We start from the raw sequence: 23,234 nt of genomic DNA, 5'->3' as shown, positions 1-23,234 counted from the left end.
CCATCATTATTACCGGGCGATAAACAGGTCTGGGTTAATAAAGCACAACAGCAGCCTTCGACCAGACAGCGGCTCACTCCATTTCCACGCTCACCAGGACCTGGGCTTTTAAAGGTAATTTTGCTCCTTTCCAGCTCGCAAACTGGGAGGCTTCCAACCCCCCCCCCCCCCGCTCTCTCTGCAGTTTCCAAATGAAGAACCAAAAAACAAAACAAGCTTATGGGCAAGGAGGAAGGAAATGGGAAAAGCTTTCCAATGGTCTTTGGACTGTAGGGGCTTACGCCTCCCTGTAAACACAGCCTGGCAAGTATCTGTTAAGGTGATATCAATGTTGTTGTTGTTTAGTCGTTTAGTCGTGTCCGACTCTTCATGACCCCATGGACCATAGCACGCCAGGCACTCCTGTCTTCCACTGCCTCCCGTAGTTTCGTCAAACTCATGTTCGTAGCTTCGAGAACACTGTCCAACCATCTTGTCCTCTGTCGTCCCCTTCTCCTAGTGCCCTCAATCTTTCCCAACATCAGGGTCTTTTCCAAGGATTCTTCTCTTCTCATGAGGTGGCCAAAGTATTGGAGCCTCAGCTTCACGATCTGTCCTTCCAGGGAGCACTCAGGGCTGATTTCCTTAAGAATGGATAGGTTTGATCTTCTAGCAGTCCATGGGACTCTCAAGAGTCTCCTCCAGCACCATAATTCAAAAGCATCCTTCATGGATCAATGCCTTGTCGTGGCGAAGGGGCTTGAATAACTCAGAGAAGCTATGAGCTATGCCATGCAGGGCCACCCAAGATGGACAGGTCATAGTGGAGAGTTTTGACTAAACGTGATCCACCTGGAGAAGGAACTGGCAAGCCACTCCAGTATCCCTGCCAAGAAAACTCCATGGACAAAGACAACAAGGTGATATCAATATGCGTAAGAGATTCAGGAACTAAGTATTGACCATCTCCAAGGAATGGCCAGGCTACCCAGAAAAGGCAATTGATAAGGCATGATCAGGTATCCTGGCAGACAGGAGAGAAGCAACACACTCCAATTTCTGCTGGTGAAATATACTCGGAGTCGAGAGTGAATTTCATGCTCTTTACTCAGCTCGTAGTCATCAAGGAGATGAAGAGAAGAAGAATGGCCCTCTCCCCAAAACCATCTGCTTATATACATTATTTACACAATGGGCCTTGCGTGATTGGCTACTTCAGGGCTACACCTGTGGGCCAATCAGTTTGTGGATTGACTTCTGCCAGCAGCCTGATTGGCTACTCCTGCAGGCCAATCAGGTTGCGGATTCACTTCCACCTGGAGTTGGATTGGGTGGCTCCCGCGGACCAATCCGACTGCTGATTCTGGATCCTATTGTTCTATGATTCAGGTCAGTACATAACAGCTGGGGAACACCTCCTTCTGTGGTGTATGTATGAAGTATTTGGGGGGTAGTCTTGGGCTACAGGGTGGGCAATTTCAAGTCTATATAAGAGCTTGCACACCATTGTTGTGGGTTCCTCCTCCCTCCTGTGTGGGGTGAGCGGGGGACCCTGTTGCACAACTTTAAGATCAGGCTTACTAGCCGCTTTGCTTCTCAGTATTCTCTGGTTGGCCTCTGTTATTTTCTCCTACCGATAAGAGAACCTACAAAAGGACTCTATATGGGGTCTTGGGTACCCCATAAGGGATAAAGGAGCAGTTTTTTTTTTCTTATAACACAGGGATGTGAGTTCTGAAGGGGCCCAGGATGGATTTGCAGCTGCCGAGGACTTCAAGAACCCTGGAACGGTGCCTCTGCCTGCATGGCAATCGCTAAGACTCCAAAGCACATTGCTCAGGATTCAGCAGAGTAGAGGCAAACAGGTCGGAAAGGGTGACTCACGCACAAATGTCTTGCGCCCCTAAAAGCAGTCCTGCACCATTATCCTTTCCAGCCTCCATCACGTCCATTCCTGAGATCATCCTCCCCCCTTTGCCTGTCAGCAGCCATCCCTAATGGCGACCCAATTATACAGGGCCCGCTGATTCTTCTTTAAAAATAAAAATAAAGTATTGCCACCGGTTTGTTCCCAAGCAGGGAGAATGAAAAGCCAAGTGGTCCTTCTTCCTCACCAATCCACACAGACCCGTAACACCAGCTCTCGCTTCCGGCTTCTCCTCAGGACCAAAGTTCCTGGCGCTTAGAAAGGTAGACTGCCCTGGGAGGTGGAAGCTTCGTGTCAATCCATCAAGAAAAAAATTGACACACTTCTGCACACTTGCACGGCCTTGATGCGAATGTGTGGCCGGGTTGCATTACCCGGAAGGTTCTTTATACCAAATGAGACCATCGGGGCCACCTAGCTTAGCAATTTCTGCACCGACTGGCAGCGGTTCTCTTGCGTTACAGATTCAATGTCATGGACTGGTTGGAGGCAGAGGGATGGTGGGGGAAACAGGTAGGGGAATCCCCAAGGGTTCACAGCTTGGGGAATGGGGGGTGGGAGAACGATGAGGGAGGAGGAGGAGGGGACAGGGCTATGTGAGCGGGGAGAGGTGGTGGCAGAGAGCAGTCCAGAATCAGAGGCAGGAGCGGAAGCAGGAGAGGAAGGAGGCCAAGAGGTAGAGACGGAGGGTCTCTTCGTGGGAATGTTGTGTATAGTAGGAGAGGATATATTGATTAAATATTATCCTTCCTCACTCATGCCTGTGAGTCAGTAGCAGAGTACACCCCCCTCTTTATTGCAGGAAGCTAGCTGGTAGATTCGTTTGGATCTCTTGAGTTAAGCAATCCAGTCTGGCTTCTCCACATTGGATTGATCCTGGTAAATTCCCCTTTAATTCCCTCTTAAAAAGAATGAAGACACGACAGTCTTCTCTTAAAAGGAACAAGAAGTTTACTTACATTCAGTTCACAGTATGATCCTGAAGGCAGGCTCTAGCTTGTAGTTACAGAAGAGAGAGGGGGTTTATCCCATGTGGGGACTGAGCCCATGTGCTGCTGGTGGAGAGCAAGCAGACAGCAAAGGACATCGAGATGGAATAAATCGAAGAAGAAGGGATGATGGCTGCATGACCGGCCCTTTGATGGGGTCTGCCAGTGTCACACCCATCTACCTGGTCACACGCAGAGGGAAGATGCTCCAGACAGGTGAGACAGGAAGTGATCCATGAGAGGCAGTCCAGTACAACATTCCTTGTAATGCTAGAGAAGACATGCGAGGGAATGTTTGGTCCAGCCAGTCGAAACTTCCCGTTCCTCCTGGCTAGAGCATCCTTCCTTTTGCATGTGATCGAGATGGGCGTGACCTCACCTGCCCAGGTAATAAAAGGACAAGTCACGCAGCACCCCTCTCTCCTTTTGACGTCCTTCTTTGTTTGACCAGCTTTTAGCTAGGACTGCTCTGCTAGCTCTTAGAAGCACTGGGATTATTCCCCCATATGGGGCAGATCCACATGGACATATTTCATAGCTGCCAAGTTATCCCTTTTTTAAAGGGATTTTCCCTTATGCTGAATAGGCTTCCTCGCGAGAAAAGGGAAAACTTGGCAGCTATGACATTTGTAACTAAGTCTGCCTTCAGGAATCCAACTGTGAACTGATGTGAGTCAACTTCTTTCATTGACTTTGAATAAGATTCTTTTAAGAGGGATTCAAGGGAACTTACCAGGAACGTACAATTCAATCTGAAGACAGACTGAATTATACAATAGTGAGAGGCTCACACGAGCCTACAACCAGCTATCTGCTGTGCATGAAAAGGGGAATGTAAACTCTGCTGCATAAAGGAACTTGCTAGCGCAAGTTAGGAAGGATATCAATATACAGTATACAGTATCCTCTCCTGCCAGCCTGAACATTCCCACAGGTGAATCAGGGGCTTCACCTGCAGGCGAAGACAGGTTGCAGCGGAGGGACAGATGATACCAAGAGTGGGTCCAACGGTCAAGATGTCTGTTTCTGCCCGTGCCAGAGAGAGAAGTGAGGGCCAGGTGGGGCTCGTCCACCTGGGAAGGGAGCCCATGCGGGAGAAGGAGAACTCTGACTCTCAACCTCCTTGTGGGAATCTTCAGGGGAAGAATGTACTGCTTGAGAGCAGTACATGTGAAAAGGATCTAGGAGTCTTGGTAGACCACAAACTTGACATGAGTCAGCAGTGTGATGCAGCAGCTCAAAAAGCCAATGCAATTCTGGGCTGCATCAATAGGAGTATAGCATCTAGATCAAGGGAAGTAATAGTACCACTGTATTCTGCTCTGGTCAGACCTCACCTGGAGTATTGTGTCCAGTTCTGGGCACCACAGTTCAAGAAGGAGACTGACAAGCTGGAACGTGTCCAGAAGAGGGCAACCAAAATGGTCAAAGGCCTGGAAACGATGCCTTATGAGGAACAGCTTAGGGAGCTGGGTATGTTTAGCCTGGAGAAGAGAAGATTAAGGGGTGATGTGATAGCCATGTTCAAATATATGAAAGGATGTCATATAGAGGAGGGAGAAAGGTTGTTTTCTGCTGCTCTGGATTCAAGCTACAAGAAAGAAGATTCCACCTAAACATTAGGAAGAACTTCCTGACAGTAAGAGCTGTTCGGCAGTGGAATTTGCTGCCAAGGAGTGTGGTGGAGTCTCCTTCTTTGGAGGTCTTTAAGCAGAGGCTTGACAGCCATCTGTCAGGAATGCTTTGATGGTGTTTCCTGCTTGGCAGGGGGTTGGACTGGATGGCCCTTGTGGTCTCTTCCAACTCTATGATTCTATGATTCTAAGAAAAGGCTCGGCAGTGAACCCACCGCCAATCTGGAGCGGAGTCTCTTGTCCGCTTCCTTCCCACAACTGCCTAGCATCTTGCTCTGCTTTCCTTTGGACCCCGTCAGTGAGACTAAGAGGGTTCTTTTTTACAAAATTGACAGCCCAGGACTTCCCTGCACACAGCCCAGGCTGGTCACATCAGCCCTGCCTATTGCAGCAATTTGACTTCACCGGCGGAAGCACGCTCCATTGTCTCTCGAAACAGAGACAACTGCAACAAAGCTCCGGGTTGTTGCGCATTCGATGCTGGAGGCTGGGGAAAGGGTAAAAATAAGGTTTTAGTGCTAGGACACACTGCGTGGATCGCTTGATGGTGGCCGGGGGGGTTGGCAGAGAAGCGTCTCGTGCTGGGGAAGCAGCTGCCTCAGGGATGCCATTTAGGGATGACTCGGCTGGGCTGGCAGGCACATGAGTTTGTCATGAATCACCCGGAGAAACGCCTGGCATGACTCAAGCGGTGCTCTCCTCACCCATGCCGGCATTTAGTGAGCAGGCACTGATTCAGAGGGAGCGAGCAGAAAACTAGGAGGAACAGAGAGACCCCCATAGCCCACACTCTGTGGGCCAAAACCTCCCAGGGGCAAGTCCCGGTTTGGAAATGTGCCGCTCCCTTTCTTTTCTTTTTGATTTTAAATGCTTTCTTGAAATTAAAATGAAGAAACACACAGAAGTATTACCTATAAAGGAAATAAAAAAATTAAAACTCATTACATTCCAATACGTCCTCCTCGGATTCCTAACGGCTTCCCGTCCCTCCACACTGCATCTACCACTATCTAGTGCGCTGTTGGTTTCTGTTGTCTTTTGTTAATTTTCATCAATATTATAATTCTCCTACTTATCCATCATACCGCAGAAGTCCTTCAAAGGCTGCCACAGACGTCATGTTGTTACAATAATCCATTAGATGTTTTTTATACATTTCCTAATAAATGTCTGATCAGAGTGACCCCTCCATTTTTCTGTTAATTTGGCCAACTCGGCGTACTCCGGCCGTTTCTTTTGCCACCCCAGCTTTGTCAGTGTTTTCTCTCCTTTCCAATTTGTAGTGATTAGAATTCTTGCCACTACCACAGCATACAATCGTATTTCTCTTGCACTTTTAGGAATATCTGGGCCTAATATCCCCCAAAAGAAAAGCCTCTGGTTTTGTTACAAAGTATACCTTAATCATTCTTTTGAGTTCATTATATATTACATCCCAAAATTCCGTTATTTTCTTGTAGGTCCACCACATGTAACACGGAATGTGCTGCTCCCTTTCAACGGGAAATAGGGCTGCATTTCTTTCCGTGCAACTTTCTGGGGTTCACGTGTTGGTGGTGAATGGGGCCAGAGGCAAAAATTGGGCAGAGCAAGGAATGCCAATTCTACCTTTGTGCAAGAGGCTGGTTTCCACCCACCCCTAGGGGTCTCCAGGGAGGCAAGCAAGAAGCCGACGACACATTTCCAAGCCTGGCAAAAAGTGCTCAGGGAGGGTTGCTAATATTAAGATATCCTCTCCTACTATCTACACAACATTCCCAAATTGGGGGGATCTGACCAACCGCCATGAGGACAGGATTCTGGGCTAGGTCAGCCAGGGTGGGATAGTTGTGGGAATCTGTAAAAAAAAATAATCAAACCTCTTGACCAGGGGTCAGCAAACTTTTTCAGCAGGGGGCCATTCCACTGTCCCTCAGACCTTGAGGGGTCCAGACTATATTTTGAGGGGGGAAATGAACAAATTCCTACGCCCCACAAATAACCCAGAGATGCATTTTAAATAAAAGCACACATTCTACTCATGTAAAAACGCGCTGATTCCCAGGATTTGGAAGGCGATTGGGCCAGATCCAGCCCCCCAGGCCTTAGTTTGCTTACCCATGGTCTTGGCCCAGCAAGAGTTCCCCCGCTAAGCTATATCTAGAGCTGAATCATCGTAAAGATTGGTCTGCATACCGGTATATCTTTTTTTAAAAAAACCACGCACCCACTTCGAAAGAAACTAAAAACCCACAGCAGAATTAGTAGCGAATGAGTAATGGGTTGACAATATAGGGGAGAGTCACTTTGTAGGCAGAGGAAGGGAAAAAGAGAAAGGAATATGTATATATTTATCGATTTTGCTCCAAGGCCAGTTCTCAAAGAGCGTTCTCATTCCCCTCCAACGCCTTCCAGGCTTCTCGGTGATGAAGGGCTTGAAAATTAAATTCTGCACCTGAGCCCCATGGATACGAGGCTTCGACTTCCACGGGAAAGAGTGCGTGGGTGGGTGGGGGGAACAGCCTTAAATGATACAGAAGCTCTCGGTCTCTCCCTGACAGCGTTACAGCCTCGATTTGCCGCTGCCCCTCCTGCCAGGCCCCAAACCCTTTTCGAGACAGAAAGAGGCAGAAACTCTCCCGCAACCAGGGAAGATCGTGGGAGACAGGCGGCTGAACCCGCCACCCGCTTCCCAAGCCATCTGCCGGGACCCCAAAGCAGCCTCAGTGAGGGCAGGTCTCCTGCCAAGCCCTTCAAGGACGGCGCACGTCTGTGAAAAGAACTAGTGTCCCAACTAAAAAAGATTGGCAAGTTAAATTAATGGAATATGCTGAAATGGCAAAATTGACAACCAGGAGGAAGATACGACAACGAATTTAAAGGAGAATCTAAGACGTTTATTGCATATATACAGAAGCAGTGTGCATAGGTTAATAACACATTAGCAGGGTCTTAAAAATCACCTTCAATTTTGTGATGAATGGATAATAAGTAATTTAAATAGGTTCCAAACTGAACAATGGACATGCGGTATATTGATAAATAATGGAACCAAGGAAGGGACTAGAGGGAAGTCAGTTTGTTTTGTTTTTAAATTGTTTTTATTTTATTTTTTTGTTATCTTTGAAAAATCAACAAATTCTTATAAAAAATATTTTAAAAGGATGGCGCACGCCTGAAGCCCTCGTTGGAGAACAGCTTCCAATAATGCTGGCTGAGGCTCAGAGGCGCATCTTGGTGATTATGATTCTTCCGTCGTCGTCCCTGCGTTGCATCAGGTCAGTCTAGATGACTCCTGGGGGACCCCTTTCCTGCTCTGCACCTCTACGATTCCCGAATCCTGCAGCAGTGCTGGAGAGAGGTTCAGAAGAGCAGAGGTTCATGGCCACCTGGCAGCCCAGCCATTCCCTCTGATTTGTGGTCTGCGGATTCTAGAAGCAGAGGAGACGGAGGAAATGTTTTTTTCCTGTCTGGTGGAGAGTTTGCAGGCAGGTCAGCAACAAGCATCTCGCAAGGTTTCAGAAAGCCTGGACTTAATCACTAGACGCTGATGGAAGAATTCGTTGGCACCTGAGGCTCTGGATTTCCGATAGCTAGGATTGTCTCTGCTGGACGAGGGTCCCTAGATGTCTGGGGCTGGGCAGATGCCTCTGGGTCTGACCCCTCTTCCACAAACACGGTCTTAACAATGAGTCCGTAAGTGACTGTGGAGGCCAATTCTGGATCCCCACATCCTTCCACAGTGGGGACATTGGTTCCTGGGTGGGAGTTGATCCTGGTGAGGGTTTGCCAAGCGTGCCGTCCTCTTAGCACGTTTCTCCCTTGTGTCCTGAATTCGAGTGTCTTCAAAACCCACGGCATCTTTGGTAAAGGCTGTTCTCCAACTGGAGCGCTCGCAGGCCAGTGTTTCCCAGTTATCGCTTCAACCCTGGTGATCTTTGCTTCTTCCAGTACACGGGCATTCGTTCACCTGTCTTCCCAAGTGATGTGTACAATTTTTCATCCCCCCTAGCCTGTCACCAGAGTTATTCACCCACTCTCTCTTCCCTGACACCCAAAGGTGCTCAAATGCCTTCTCTCTCTCTCTCTCTCTCTCTGAGGCAGGGCAAACTGACCGCAGAGGAACTAGGTGCCATCAAAACAAGGACGACTCACAAATCCTTGCCGGAAGCCACCAATTCAGCAAAGTCATGTTGTCGTTTTTAAAATTCATTCTTTATTAACAGCCTCAAAACTCGGAATCGAAAGCAATCACAGACAGACTTTCGGAGTGTTATTGGTCTTGTTGACAACGTGCCTTTCTTTTTTTTATTCCCCCAGATGAGAACAGCAGACATGACATAAAAAATGATGATGGATAAAGAAGATAGAGAGAAGTTTTCTCTTCCTCTCTCAGAACACTGGAACAGAGGGACTTCCGATGAAGCGGAGTGTTGATTCAAGACAGATGAAAGAAAAGACTTCTTTATGTGGCACAGAGATTTATGGTGCTGAGATACCCACGTAACAGACCTTACCTACACAGTGGCACCTGAAGGTTCAAAATTCCTGCAGAAGATAAGGCTTCAGTAATACAGGTCAAGGCATTGCTATATATACATACAGCTCACAAGCTTTGCAGATATAGATACATATATATATATATATGCAAGTAGAAAGGATTTTTGTTGCTCCAGCAATTCAAGACTCCAACTCATGGACAGCACTCATGGACTGACCCACAGGGGCATGTTCCTCCAACCAGGAGGACTTCCTGTCTGACCTGGTCTGGACAATCTTCCCTCTGTGTGGGACCAGGTAGATGGGTGTGACCCTGGCAGACCCCATCAAAGGGCCGGTCATGCAGCCATCATCCCTTCTTCTTCGATTTATTCCATCTCGATGTCCTTTGCTGTCTGCTGGCTCTCCGCCAGCAGCACATGGGCTCAGTCCCCACATGGGATAAACCCCCTCTCTCTTCTGTAACTACAAGCTAGAGCCTCCCTTCAGGATCATACTGTGAACTGAATGTAAGTAAACTTCTTGTTCCTTTTAAGAGAAGACTGCTGTGTCCTTATTCATTTTAAAAGGGATTAAAGGGGAATTTACCAGGATCAATCCAATTTGGACAAGCCAGACTGACTTGCTTAACTCAAGAGATTCAAACGAATCTACCAGCTAGCTTCCTGCAATATACAGGGGAATGTACTCTGCTACTGACTCACTAGCGTGAGTGAGGAAGGATAATATTTAATCAAAATATCCTCTCCTACTATCCACAACATTCCCACAACCCCCAGTCTCTGTCCACACCTCTCGGCAAGGGGGAAGAAATTCTCTTGCATTGCCAATGGCCCTCAATGACCTTGTATTGTTTCTTAAACGTCCCTGGTTTGGTCAGGTGGTTTTGCCTAGGCAAAATTCTTCTGCAGCTGGTATTTCTCCCTTCACATCCCTAATTATCCAAATCCTACGCAATTTATTAATTTCTAGGGTTTAGGGCCCCTCCCCAAAAAAACTATAACAGCACAAAGCTCTTCGTTGAAGTCTGTTTGGCATAGTTTGCCGTCGCCATTCTCGCCCCTCAAGAACCTGCCCCATTCAACTCTTTTCAAAGCAAGCCTTCATTTCCCCTCTGCAAATATATTCAACACTAAGCTAGTTGCAAGGTTTGTCGTCGTCGGAGTTTCAGATGGCAGGTGGCATCCTGTTCCGAGACAAAAATCGTTCTGCTGCGATGGTGTACGAGTGTACATGTGGCACACACAAACACAAACACACAAACCTCTCGCTTTCTCCTCCCTGTCAATCATCTCAGACTTTGGTATTAAAAATAAACAGGCTTCAGTTTGGGAAGGGCTCAGAGGCTGCCATAGAGACCATCTGCCCTGTACTCTGCAGTTTGGCAAAGGATGGATCCGTCAAACAGCCTTTTGGGGACATTGCACTTTAGGGCAAAGAGAGTCCCAGGGGTTTCAGGGCATCGCAGAATCTTGTTGAGCAGGCTGCCCCTCTGTCTTCCCCCCAGGAATGCCTGGTTCCTGTTCCACGGGTACCACCTGCTCTGATGGTGCCAACATCAAACAGACAGCTTCTTCTTCTTCTTCTTCTTCTTCTTCTTCTTCTTCTTCGTCTTCGTCTTCGTCTTCGTCTTCGTCTTCTTCCTTGGTGATCCTGTGTAGCCAAGTAAGATTGTCTTCCATAAACACGGTCTTAGCAGTGAGTCCGTAAGTGACTGTGGAGGCCAATTCTGGATCCACACATCCTTCCGCAGTGGGGACATAGGTTTCCGGGCGGGAGTTGATCCCGGTGAGGGTTTGCCAAGCATGCCTTCCTCTTAGCACGTTTCTCCCTTGCGTCCTGAGTTCGAGTGTCTTCAAAGTCCAGGACACCTTTGGTAGAGGCTGTTCTCCAACTGGAGCGCTTGCAGGCCATTGTTTCCCAGTTGTCGGTGTTTATACAACAGTTTTAAAGATTTGCCTCGAGAGAGTCTTTGAACCTCTTTTGTTGACCACCAGCATTATGCTTTCCATTTATAAGTCCGGAATAGAGGAGTTGCTTTGGAAGACGATCATCAGTCATCTGCACAACATGACCAGTCCGACGAAGCTGATGTTGAAGAACCATTGCTTCGACACTGGTGATCTTTGCTTCTTCCAGTACACTGATATTAGTTCACCTGTCTCCCCAAGCAAAGTGTAAAAAATTCCGGAGACCCCGTTGATGGAATCTTTCGAGGAGTTGGAGATGGCGTTTATAAACGGTCCATGTTTCACAAGCATCCAGTAAGGTTGGTAGTACTATAGCTTTGTAAACAAGCATTTTGGTCTAGCTCCACAACCACTCTCAGCAGAAAGAGGTCACTGGATCGCACAGAGGCACAACGCACACCCTCTTTGGCAAGAGAGCACTGTTGGTGGGGGTGTCCAGTGGTTAAAGCAGGGGGACCCGGGGAGCCAAGGTTTCAACTCCCTGCTTGGCCATGAAGCTCACGACAGGCAAACTTGCCCTGCTTGCTCTCTCTCAGCCTGACCTACCTCACAGGGTTGTTGTGAGGCTGGAAGGGGGAGGTGGGAAAGTCATGTTCTTTGTCTTTGAGCTCCTCAGAGGAAAGGTGTTCAGAGGTAGCCTGCCTCTCTCCATGGAAGCTCCATTTTGTCGTCTACACAAAGAGGTCTCTCAGAGACCTGTCGGAGGACGCAAACAGAGGCGTGCTGGATCAGGGCAATCTGATTCCCTTTCTGTGTGTCCCCCTGAAAGAAAAAGAATTCAGCCAGCATGCTAGTCCCCGCTCTGTCCTGAGCGCCACAGGGCAAACTCTTTCCAAAATGGCATTTGGAAAAGAAACGCCCACAGGCTGGGGCCTCTCCATCCAGGGCTGAAGGTTTTATTCCCAGAAATAAAACACGGAATGCGCTGCCATCTGTGGCGTTGCTGGCGCCAAAAGGAGACTCTGGGTGGGGGGAGGGGACTTGGCCGCCTTCTGGGTGGGCAGCAAGGAAGCACCCGGCTAAGAGCAGCTGCAAGTCAGGGTTCAACAGAAGCGCTTTCAGGACAGGGGTCTTGGCAGGCCAATGACACCGGCGGCACAGGTGGCAGCGAACGGGAGGGGGAACATGGCGATACGGGAGGGAAAAAATAGTGGCAGGGCAGATTGATCGGCAAACAGACCATTTCCTGACGGAACCTCATAGGGTCTCCATGGCTCTGCAGGGGGGCTTTCGCCCTGACAAAGCAGCTCACGAAACCCAGAAGTCGGCACCCATCACCCCCCCCAAAGGGAAACGCTTTCTGCCTCACATTAAGAGGACAACAGCGACATGCTGCCTTAGCAGACCAGGCGGCTGCAATGTTCCCTTAACTCTGTGAAAGAGAGAGCACAGAGCAGGTAGACTGCCCCTGCCTCGGGAGGCTTCATTTTCCTAATGCTCCTGAATGAAGGTTTTGGTTGAAACGGAGGTATGAGAAGCTGCCTTATTCTTAGTCATATAAATGCAGGCATTTCTGAACCATCTCCTGTTTCTCCTATTCCCCCCCCCCCCGTCCCTGCACAGACAATTCCATCTGGCAAAAGAAAATGAGAGAGAGAGAGAGAGGCTGGCTTTGTTCTCTTCAGTACAAAAACCGCTGCAGAAACCAACCTCATTATTCTCTCTCCCGCTCGGACTGGAACATCCAGGCTGGCAAATTGCACCTGGAGGACCTCGAGGAAATGAGCGGAAAGAGAATAAAAGGAGGGCAGCTCATCTCGGACTCCCCGGGCTCTCCCTTTGGGGCACGGAGGCGGCAAAGTCACAGTGCAGAAGCATGCTCAGCATAGCTGCCAAGTTTTCCCTTTTCTCATGAGAAAGCCTATTCAGCATAAGGGAATTTCCCTTAAAAAAGGGAGAACTTGGCAGCTATGATGCTCAGTGGTTAGAGCACTTCATCTGCATGCAAAAGGTCCCCGGGTTCAATCCTTGGTGTCTCCAGGCAGGGCCAGGAAAAGACTCCCTGCCTGAAAGGAGCTGCTTAAGATAATAGAATATATTCTTGTGTTTCTATCCCACCTTTTCCTCCAAGGAGCCCAGGGCAGCTTGCACGGTTCTCCTCCCATGCCTCAGTTTTAAAAAACAAAACAAAACACTTTTTATTGGTTTTAACACAAATACAAGAACCATTAAACCAGCAATACATCTAACGGTGTTGGTTTTATCCTCTGACTCTAGACATCTCCCACGCCTCATTTAATCCCCACAACCCCCGCAAGGTAGGTTAGTTAGGCTGAGAGGCAGTGGCTGTCGCATGGAGGGGGCAACTATTCTGCACCATGAGGACTAGAATCTTGCTATATCATTAGAGGAGCGCCATAGCTCAGCAATGAAACGCCTGTTTTGCACCATCCAAAAGATTTCCAGGCTGAATCTCCAGATAGGGATGAGAGCTACCGGGACCAATGGTCTGACTGGGTATGAAGCGCCTTCCTGCTGAAACCAGAATCACGAGGACTAGAAGACTGCATTATTTGGAGGGCAAGGACAACAGCTCAGTGGCGCTTAAAATGCTCTGCCACGGACGGAGATCTGTCCCCCGCCCGGTTCCTCTAAACTGCTTGCGGGGGGGGGAGGGGGAATGAAAGGAGGACCAGCGAACTTCCTTTCCGGCCGAAAATGCCCGTTTGGGTCAGGTATCCATGGAGAGGGGTTTGCCCGGCGACAGAGACCACCCCGCATCCTGGCCAGGCGCCCCCCTGGTCCACGCCCTTACCGCACCCACCGCAAAGACCCTTCTCAGACACCCGCTAAAAGCTCTGCTGACCACGCCCCGCACCTCCCGGTCTCTCCAAAAACAGGATGGGCTCGGGCTCGGAGCACGCAGAGACTCTCTCCAAATGCGGGATGCGCGCAGCTCCGAAGCTTCTCCAATAATGCAAGATCTCCCTCCCCCCCCCAAATCAAATGTAGCCCCCCCCCATTCCCTACTCAGCGCAAAGGGCAGCTTCAGAGAGGAGAGGCGATGCGTCCGTGGAGCGCCAGCGCGCCCACAGGTTCTTAGTGGGGCCCCACGCCTTGCCTTGGGTGAAGGAGATGGGGGGGCATCCAAAATAAGTAGCCACGTTTCTCTCCCCCGCCCCTCTCAGGTCGCCCAGCCACCCCGAAGAGCTGTCATCCAGAGAGTGTCAGAGCGCAGGAAGCTCATTAACCGAAACCTCTCCAAATTCAGGATGCGCTCTGCTGGCCTGCTGCTGCGCCCTGCCTCTCCACAAGGTACTTCCCTCAAATTAGAAGTCCTCTCTCGCCTCTCCAGACCCCCCCTCCCCAACGCCCCCTCTCCGCGAAGGCTTCTTGATCCACCCCGACGGCGCATCTTTGGAACCTCAGAGGATACGGAGGTCTCCGTCTCCGGAGAGGGGAAAGAAAACGGATCATTACGCACGCGGCTTCTGCGCCTTCCTCCAACATAAGACCGCCCAGGGGCCTCGTGGCCAAATTAACACCCATCTCCCACCACCCCACCCCAAAGACGCTAACATCTCCTTCCCCCAGGTGCGTCGCTCAGCAGTCCTGCTGGAAGGCGCGCCTCCACTGCAGGGGGCTGGACTAGATGCCTCTCTGGATCTCTTCCAACTCTACAATTCGGTCTCCTCGGAAGAGACGGATCTCTCCGAAGTAAGACGCGCGGTGCTCGTGTGCGCTGCTCGCAGGCGCAGCCGAGCTAAGGAAGGGCTTCCTTAAGCATCGCCCCTTGAAGGGGCGGCTGGGAGGGGATGCTCCGTCGGAGGACGCGCGCTCTTACCGGCGGTGGAGCGACGAAGGCCAGGACATCCTGGGGTTCTGGAGGGCCGGCCGGAGGGAAGCGCGGGCCTGGCGGTCTCGCTCGGTGTCGGAGTGGAAGCGCTGCTTGATGCGGATGTGCGTGCGCGGCTGGCGCCACAGGTGCTTGGGCGGCTTGGCGAGCCCGGCGCCTTGGCGGCTCAGCTCGAAGGCGCGCCGGGAAGAGCTGTCCGCCATCGCGCGGTGCTGAAGCCGAGGGCCGGAGCCGACCGGGCACAGGCGCAGAGGCAGGCGAGGGAAAGAGCTCGAGGCGGCAAACTTTCTCGGGGCAGCCCGGCTTCTCCCCGTGCGCTCCAGACACCGCCTCCGCCTCGCCGGCCCGCGCTCTCCCTTATATAGAGCCGGCGCTGACAGTCACAGCGCGCTCCGGGCGAGATTTATTTGGAGCTCATTAGCCGGGCGAGGGTGGGAGGGAGGGAGGGAGGGAGGGTGGGAGCCAAGCTGCCGACAGCCCTCCCCTCCCCTCCCCTCTCCTCCCCGCCCCACCTCCCGCCACCCAAAAAAGCAGCTCACACAGTGGTCAGACTAGAAGGGGCGGCGAGGGGCGCCCTCTCTGTCTGGGAAAGGAGACAGAGTGCTCAGGCCAGAGGCGACGAGAATGGGCGCGCTCTGTACATGTTTGTTTCCCAGCAGCAGGCTCTTCTTTTATTCGGGAGCATAGAAGAATAGAATTGTAGAGCTGGAAGGGACCCTGAGGGACATCTAGACCAACCCCCGCATAATGCAGGAATTACATGCTGCAGCCCTGAGGAATCCGAAGTCAAACCCGGCCCCTCAGCTCCTCAGAAGCAACCTTAGGGCAGCCCCGTGCTCTGAGCCCCCTGAGTGGGTTACCAAGAGGACCCCTATGCCCGGCGTTAAACAGAACCCAGGAGTCCTGCGTGTTTTTAGCGTGTGGGGTTGGGCGGGTGCAAGGAACGGTGCCAGCTACTTCTGGGGTGCCTCTCCTCCCACTGCAGGGTGCAGGATGTGATGGTTGATGTTAGCGGGGTGCCCTAGAGTGGCTAGCGAGACTGTGTTGTGTAGTGGTTAGAGTGTTGGATTCAGACCTGGGAGACTCAGGGATTTGGACTACTTCCAACTCTACAATTCTGCCTGTCCTGGGCAAGGGGTGGCAAGAGTGCTAGCCTTGCTGCTCACCTGTTTCCCTTTTTTGGGGAGCCCCTGCTGCTGTCAGCTGAGTCACCCTTAACTGCACCACCAGCCCATTCTCATTTAAACCGGCACCAACAAATGCCAGGCAAATGCAGACACAACTGGTTTATTTATTCCTTTGGCTTTGGGAGCTGTCCCTGTCCAAACTGGGGGAGAAATAAATGTTAAGATGCACACAAACACCCCTAAACTATTTTTGCAGCCAGCAGAAATTACAAAGCAGCGATTGAAAACCCTCAAGCGGCTCCTTCTCTTTGACGGATGGCGCATAAAGGGGAGGTGGGGGGAGATGATGTAAAAACACCAACAGAAACTACCTTGATGCTGAGCCAGGCCTTTGGCCTATCAAGCTCAGTGAGGTCTGCACAGACTGGCAGCAGCTCTCCAGGGTGTGTGAGAGAGGAGTCCTTTCCCCCGGCCCCACATAGAGATGTCATCTAGGATTGAACCATGTAGGATTGAACCTTGGCTACGTTCCTTCCCCTAAGGGCAAGATTCTAGTCCTCAGTGTTCTGATTTTAATAGGGAGCTGTTTCATACAGAATCAGACTTAGCTCAACACTGGCTACACTGACCAGAAGCAGCAGCTCTCCAGAGTTTCAGGGGGTGGGGGGAGGTGTCTGCCCAAGCCCCCCCCCCCGGGATGCTGCCAGAAATTGAACTTGCAACCAGGCAGGAAACTTTCTATGCAAACACGTCTTTAAACCAGAATTGAAATTTAATCTGCCCGAAACGATTGCCCGCCCGCCCCTCCTTCCCACAGAAGCTGGTTTTGTGCCTTGCAGTGGAAAAGCAAAGGAAATTCAATCAATCAGCCAGTCAATTTCTGCAACAGCTTAATTATTACCAAGACGAGCAATAAAGTGGTTTGACTGCTCCAATTCCTTCCTCCTGCCTCTGGTGCATCATGCGGGGAAGGGGGACTCGCAGGCAGAAATGCTGCCATCCAAATCACTTTTATCGCCAAGGCAAAGAGAGTGGCTGAGGGATCTCGATTTCTGCCTGCTACAGAGCTGTGAAAAATGCACAGGAGCCTTACCAGGGAAAATAAATTGGCAATCTTCCTAATCTTTTCTTTCCTCTCCTCTCTAAGAGGTAAACAGAACTGCAGGGTTTGTGAGCCACAGGCCGGGGGAGAGGCCAGATGTGCCCCCCCCGGCTTGCTCTCTGGCCCTCGAGGGACTCTCCCCGCCACACACCCCCTCTCCACCCCAGAGGATGCTGGCTGCACGAGTTCGATCTTGGCACGGAATGGAGACTCTACCCAAAAAGAGAGATGTGAGAGGCAGTTCTTAGCTCCTAAATTCTAAGAAGAAGAAGAAGAAGAAGAAGAAGAAGAAGAAGAAGAAGAAGAAGAAGAAGAAGAAGAAGAAGAAGAGGAGGAGGAGGAGGAGGAGGAGGAGGAGGAGGAGGAGGAGGAGGAGGAGTTTGGATTTGATATCCCGCTATATCACTACCCGAAGGAGTCTCAAAGCGGCTAACATTCTCCTTTCCCTTCCTCCTCCACAACAAACACTCTGTGAGGTGAGTGGGGCTGAGAGACTTCAGAGAAGTGTGACTAGCCCAAGGTCACCCAGCAGCTGCATGTGGAGGAGCGGAGACACGAACCTGGTTCCCCAGATTATGAGTCTATCGCTCTTAACCACTACACCACACTGGCTCTCCTTCTCTGTGCAGGCTCAGATGCCACCCAAAACCATGCAGATTTGACAGCCCACGACATGCCCCGCTCTCTTCCTGGGACTTTCCTTCTCGACATTATCGGGGGAAACTCTACCTCTTACCTCAGAACGCTGGTGCCTTTGGTGCTGGCCGGGGCGGCCTCCTCGATGGTGAAAACAACTCTGCTGTGTTCTGGCTCTAGGGCACGGCTGAGGTCTCCGCCTGCCACATGCCGGGAGGCGAGGGGCGGAAGCAACAGCGTCCCCGAGAAACGGCGCTTGACGGCGTTCCCTGGGAGAGCTCCGACGCTGGGCCCCAAGTCCAGCTGCTCTCGGGATCTCTGGGGGGGGGAGAAAAAAGAGGGGGGAGTCAGCAGGGGGCTCAGGCCATTGGGGAGGTGCCCTTTCCTTGCCCGGCTGCCAGGTTGCCCGTCTTTCTAAAATAAAGAGAACCCCCAGCTTCAGAGGCAGTCTACCTGTGAACACCAGCTGCAAAGGGACGAACCACAATGGAACGCTGTTGCTTGTGTGCCCTGCTATCAGAAACAGGAAGCCGAGTTGGAATGACACACTACAGCTCTGAATAAAAGGCCCAAGGGACTAAATAAAATGAAGATTCTAGTCCTCAACAAAGTGCTGGATTAAATAGGATCGTTGGAAGCTGTGGTGGTGCTGCAGAAACCTGCTAAGGGGTAGGAAACTACAAGGAGGAAGCGGCTGGAGGGAATGACTTCTGGGTCAGTGCATGTGGCTGCCTAGAAGAACATTTGCTTTTTTTTGCTGCTGCAACACTCAGTTGACTTATATTCAGCTTGTGGTCCACCAAGACCCCTAGATCCCTTTCACATGTCCTGCTAGTAAGCCATGTGTCCCCCATTCTATATTTGCACATCTGTTTCTTCCTGCCCCAAATTATACTTGACCTCACCCAGGAACAGCTGTGGGGCAGGATTCCTGCATTGCAGGGGGTTGGACTAGATGGCCTTCAAGGTCCCTTCCAACTCTACAGTTCTGTGATTCTGTGGTTTCAGTTGTCTCTATACTAATGCAGAGAGTATGGGGAACAAGCGAGAAGAATTTGAGCTCTTGATACATGTTGCGGCTACTCCCGAGTAAACACGCCCAAGTCCATTCTGTCTTTAACGGTTTTATTGTGCATAGTATTTACAGTGCGGAGATAGTGGAAAACATGACCTCCTAGTCACTCGCAGAATCCGGCAATGGCGCCCTTCTGTTCTGGGGCCAGCATAATAGCTTGGGCACCCCCAAAACGCCTCCCTCTAACCTTGCGTTTGGTCACGTGCCTCAATTCGGGCGCCGGAAGCGGCTGGGCTCCTTCTCCTCCTTGTTGGCTGGAGTGGTGCAGGGGCTCTGATACATCGCTGAGCCGTGCCTCCTCCACTCTGCTCCCATCCTCATTTCCTCCCCCTGACCCGCTGCTGCTGCTTGTGCTGGTCATAGAATCATAGAATCATAGAGTTGGAAGAGACCACAAGGGCCATCCAGTCCAACCCCCTGCCGAGCAGGAAGCACCATCAAAGCATTCTTGACATATGCTGTCAAGCCTTTGCTTAAAGACCTCCAAAGGAGACTCCACCACACTCCTTGGCAGCAAATTCCACTGCCGAACAGCTCTTACTGTCAGGATGTTCTTCCTAATGTTATATTTTGGAAATGGACATCCAAGTTTTTCCCCCTCCTTTCATTCCCCACCCGCCTAATGTTTAGGTGGAATCTTCTTTCTTGTAGTTTGAAACCATTGGTCAGGATGATGGGGGGGGGGGGAGGCTCCCTGTAGGGAAGTCCCCTGACAATACAGGATGACAAATACGACTTAACAGAGGTAACGGAAATCTAGTGGGATGAGACTGAAATGTAGAAATGGAGGAGAATAAACTATTCAAAAGGAATAGATCAAACAAGAAAGAAGTCGCATTATATGTAAAGGATGTCTACACTTGTGGATACGTCCACAACCTGGAGCCTGGAAGGCAGACTGAGAGTATATGGGTAAACATCCACACTGCGCATGGCTAAACTATTGAACCCCATCCCTCAGGAGGCAGGGGCAGCCGCTGAACAACCTGCCTTCAAAAGAGGATTGGACAAATTGAAGGAGGGGGGTTGAGTTATCGAGAGTTTTTCCCCTGATTCAGCAGGGGAAACACAGCCCAGAATAAGTAAGGAGGTAGTACAAGAATACTTGGCTAGTTTAGATGTATTCAAGTCTCCAGGGCCAGATGAACTACATCCAAGAGTATTAAAAGAACTGGCAGAGGTGATTTCAGAACCACTGGCAATAATCTTTGAAAATTCCTGGAGAACAGGCGAAGTTCCAGCAGACTGGAGGAGGGCAAATGTTGTCCCTATTTTCAAAAAGGGGGAAAGAGAGGATCCAAACAATTACCGCCCAGTCAGCCTGACATCAATACCAGGAAAGATTCTAGAGCAGATCATTATGCAAACAGTCTGTGAGCACCTAGAAAGAAACTCTGTGATCACTAAAAGTCAGCATGGGTTCCTGAAAAATAAGTCATGTCAGACTAATCTGATCTCATTTTTTGACAGAATTACAAGCCTGGTAGATGAAGGGAACGCTGTGGATGTAGCCTATCTTGATTTCAGCAAGGCCTTTGACAAGGTGCCCCATGATATTCTTGTAAAGAAGCTGGTAAAATGTGGGCTAGACAATTCTACCATTCAGTGGATTTGTAGCTGGCTTACTGACCGAACCCAAAGGGTGCTCATCAATGGCTCCTCCTCATCCTGGAGAGTAGTGACTAGTGGGGTGCCACAGGGTTCTGTCTTGGGCCCAGTCTTGTTCAACATCTTTATCAATGACTTGGATGATGGGCTTGAGGGAATCCTGAGCAAGTTTGCAGATGACACCAAATTGGGAGGGGTGGCTAACACCCCAGAGGACAGGATCACACTTCAGAATGACCTTAACAGATTAGACAACTGGGCCAAAGCAAACAAGATGAATTTTAACAAGGAGAAATGTAAAGTACTACACTTGGGCAAAAAAAATGAAAGGCACAAATACAGGATGGGAGACACCTGGCTTGAGAGCAGTACATGTGAAAAGGATCTAGGAGTTTTGGTTGACCACAAACTTGACATGAGTCAGCAGTGTGATGCAGCAGCTAAAAAAGCCAATGCAATTCTGGGCTGCATCAATAGGAGTATAGCATCTAGATCAAGGGAAGTAATAGTACCACTGTATTCTGCTCTGGTCAGACCTCACCTGGAGTATTGTGTCCAGTTCTGGGCACCACAGTTCAAGAAGGATACTGACAAGCTGGAACGTGTCCAGAAGAGGGCAACCAAAATGGTCAAAGGCCTGGAAACGATGCCTTATGAGGAACGGCTTAGGGAGCTGGGTATGTTTAGCCTGGAGAAGAGAAGGTTAAGGGGTGATATGATAACCATGTTCAAATATATAAAAGGATGTCATATAAAGGAGGGAGAAAGGTTGTTTTCTGCTGCTCCAGAGAAGCGGACACGGAGCAACGGATTCAAACTACAAGAAAGAAAATTCCACCTCAACATTAGGAAGAACTTCCTGACACTTCAATCTCCCAGGACATTCAATCTCCCAGGACATTCTATACAAGATCTCAAAGTAGCTGTCTTACTACAAAAGAATTTCAGAAATAGACTGGAAAGAGAAGTTGCTGAATTGCAACTTATCACCAAGCTCAAAACCATGGAGGGACCTGGTTTGAACAGAGATATCGGGTTCTTATCTCATTATACATGATAAGCGATCTTCAGCCATCTCAACCCTTGCTTTTTCATGCAAAACCATTTGCAGTCGTTTGCGGTCATCAACAGCTATCAGTCAGTCAATCACCCATTTCCACCACCCTTCTGAGTGATCCCCCCTCCCCCTCCCCACCCCTCCCCACCCCTTCTCTACATAAGTGCCTGGAAACTTCCATTTCACTGTATCTGAAGAAGTGTGCATGCACACGAAAGCTCATACCAAAATAAAAACTTAGTTGGTCTTTAAGGTGCTACTGAAGGAATTTTTTTATTTAACTTCCTGACAGTAAGAGCTGTTCGGCAGTGGAATTTGCTGCCAAGGAGTGTGGTGGAGTCTCCTTCTTTGGAGGTCTTTAAGCAGAGGCTTGACAGCCATCTGTCAGGAATGCTTTGATGGTGTTTCCTGCTTGGCAGGGGGTTGGACTGGATGGCCCTTGTGGTCTCTTCCAACTCTATGATTCTATGATTCTATGATTCTATGAGAGCTCCTGGCCATGATGGTCGAAGGCACCAAGGCTCCTGAAAGGCAGTTGATGGAAGCCACAGGAGGGGAGAGCACTGCTCTTGTGCCCAGATCCTGCTTGCGGGTTTCCCCAGAGGGGCATCTGGTTGGCCACTGTGAGAACAGGATGCTGGGCTAGACTGACCATTGGCCTGGTCCACCTGAGGCCGGGACATTCGCAGGGAAACCAAACTGCTTGCCTACAAAGCTATTGTCCTGCCAACCTTACTATATGCTTGTGAAACATCGACCACTTGTAAACACCATCTCCAACTCCTCAAAAGATTCCATCAATGGTGTCTCCAAAAAATCACGTATCACTTGGAAAGACAGGCAGTGTACTGGAAGAAGCAAAGATCACCAGTGTCGAAGCAACAACAACTTCGTTGGATGGACCAGTCATGTTGTGCGGATGCCTGATGATCGTCTTCCAAAGCAACTACTCTATTCTGAACTTAGAAATGGGAAGCGTAATGCTGGTGGTCAACAAAAGAGGTTCAAAGACTCTCTCAAGGCAAATCTTTAAAACTGTAGTATAAACACCGACAAGTGGGAAACACTGGCCTGCGAGCGCTCCAGTTGGAGAGCAGCCTTTCCCAAAGGTGTCCTGGACTTTGAAGACACTCGAACTCAGGAAAAGAGGGAGAAACGCGCCGAGAGGAAGGCATGCTTGGCAAACCCTCACCAGGATCAGCTCCCACCCAGAAACCTATGTCCCCACTGTGGAAGGATGTGTGGATCCAGAATTGGCCTCCACAGTCATGTACGGACTCACTGCTAAGACTGTGTTCATGGGAGACAATATTACTCCGCTACAAGGGGTAGCCGAAGAAGAAGAAGAAGAAGGTGGTCCACCTGGATTCTTCGGATGTCCTTATGATTACCAGATCCCCATCACCCTGCCTCTTAGAGAGGGAGGGAGGGTAACGGTGGGTGGGTTGATTGAAGAGGCGCTGAGTTCGATCCATCTCCTAGCTCCATCTATGGACAGCATCCATTAACTGCAAGCGTTAGCCTCCAGCAAAGGCTTTAAAAATTCATCCCTTCGCCTCCATTATTATTGCTTCCATAGTGACATCGCTCCGAAGAAGAAGCGACGCGAGCCATTTTAGCAAAAGGAAAGGAAGGGGGAATGAAAGCAGATGCTTTGGCAGTGAGATCTGGTTCTTCCTCTGAAGACAAAGCAAGGTGTCAGTCCTCATGATGCCAAATAGAACAGGAAGGGAGGAAGGTGCTCAACAGTCTGTCTGGACAGCTCAGTTGGTTAGAGCAGGGGGAGGCAACCTAAGGCCTATGGGCCAGATGCGGCCCAATCGCCTTCTCAATCCGGCCTACAGACAGTCCAGGA

At 50.1% G+C, this 23,234-nt stretch overlaps 1 protein-coding gene across 1 annotated transcript in view; it reads right to left on the bottom strand.

Annotated features, from left to right (window-relative positions):
• The window catches only part of PDE4C (phosphodiesterase 4C), a 90,049-nt gene that overhangs the window by 55,683 nt on the left and 11,132 nt on the right, over nucleotides 1-23,234 (bottom strand). Inside the window, exon 3 of the mRNA XM_035119374.2 lies at nucleotides 17,740-17,957. Coding sequence (XP_034975265.2) covers nucleotides 17,740-17,957 — 218 coding nt within the window. The remainder of the gene's footprint in view (nucleotides 1-17,739; nucleotides 17,958-23,234) is intronic.

The sequence above is a fragment of the Zootoca vivipara genome, chromosome 6 (assembly GCF_963506605.1).
Source record: "Zootoca vivipara chromosome 6, rZooViv1.1, whole genome shotgun sequence".
NCBI classification, from domain to species: domain Eukaryota; kingdom Metazoa; phylum Chordata; class Lepidosauria; order Squamata; family Lacertidae; genus Zootoca; species Zootoca vivipara.
Note: the sequence above shows the minus strand (reverse complement) of the source record. Positions and strands in the feature narration are given on the sequence as shown.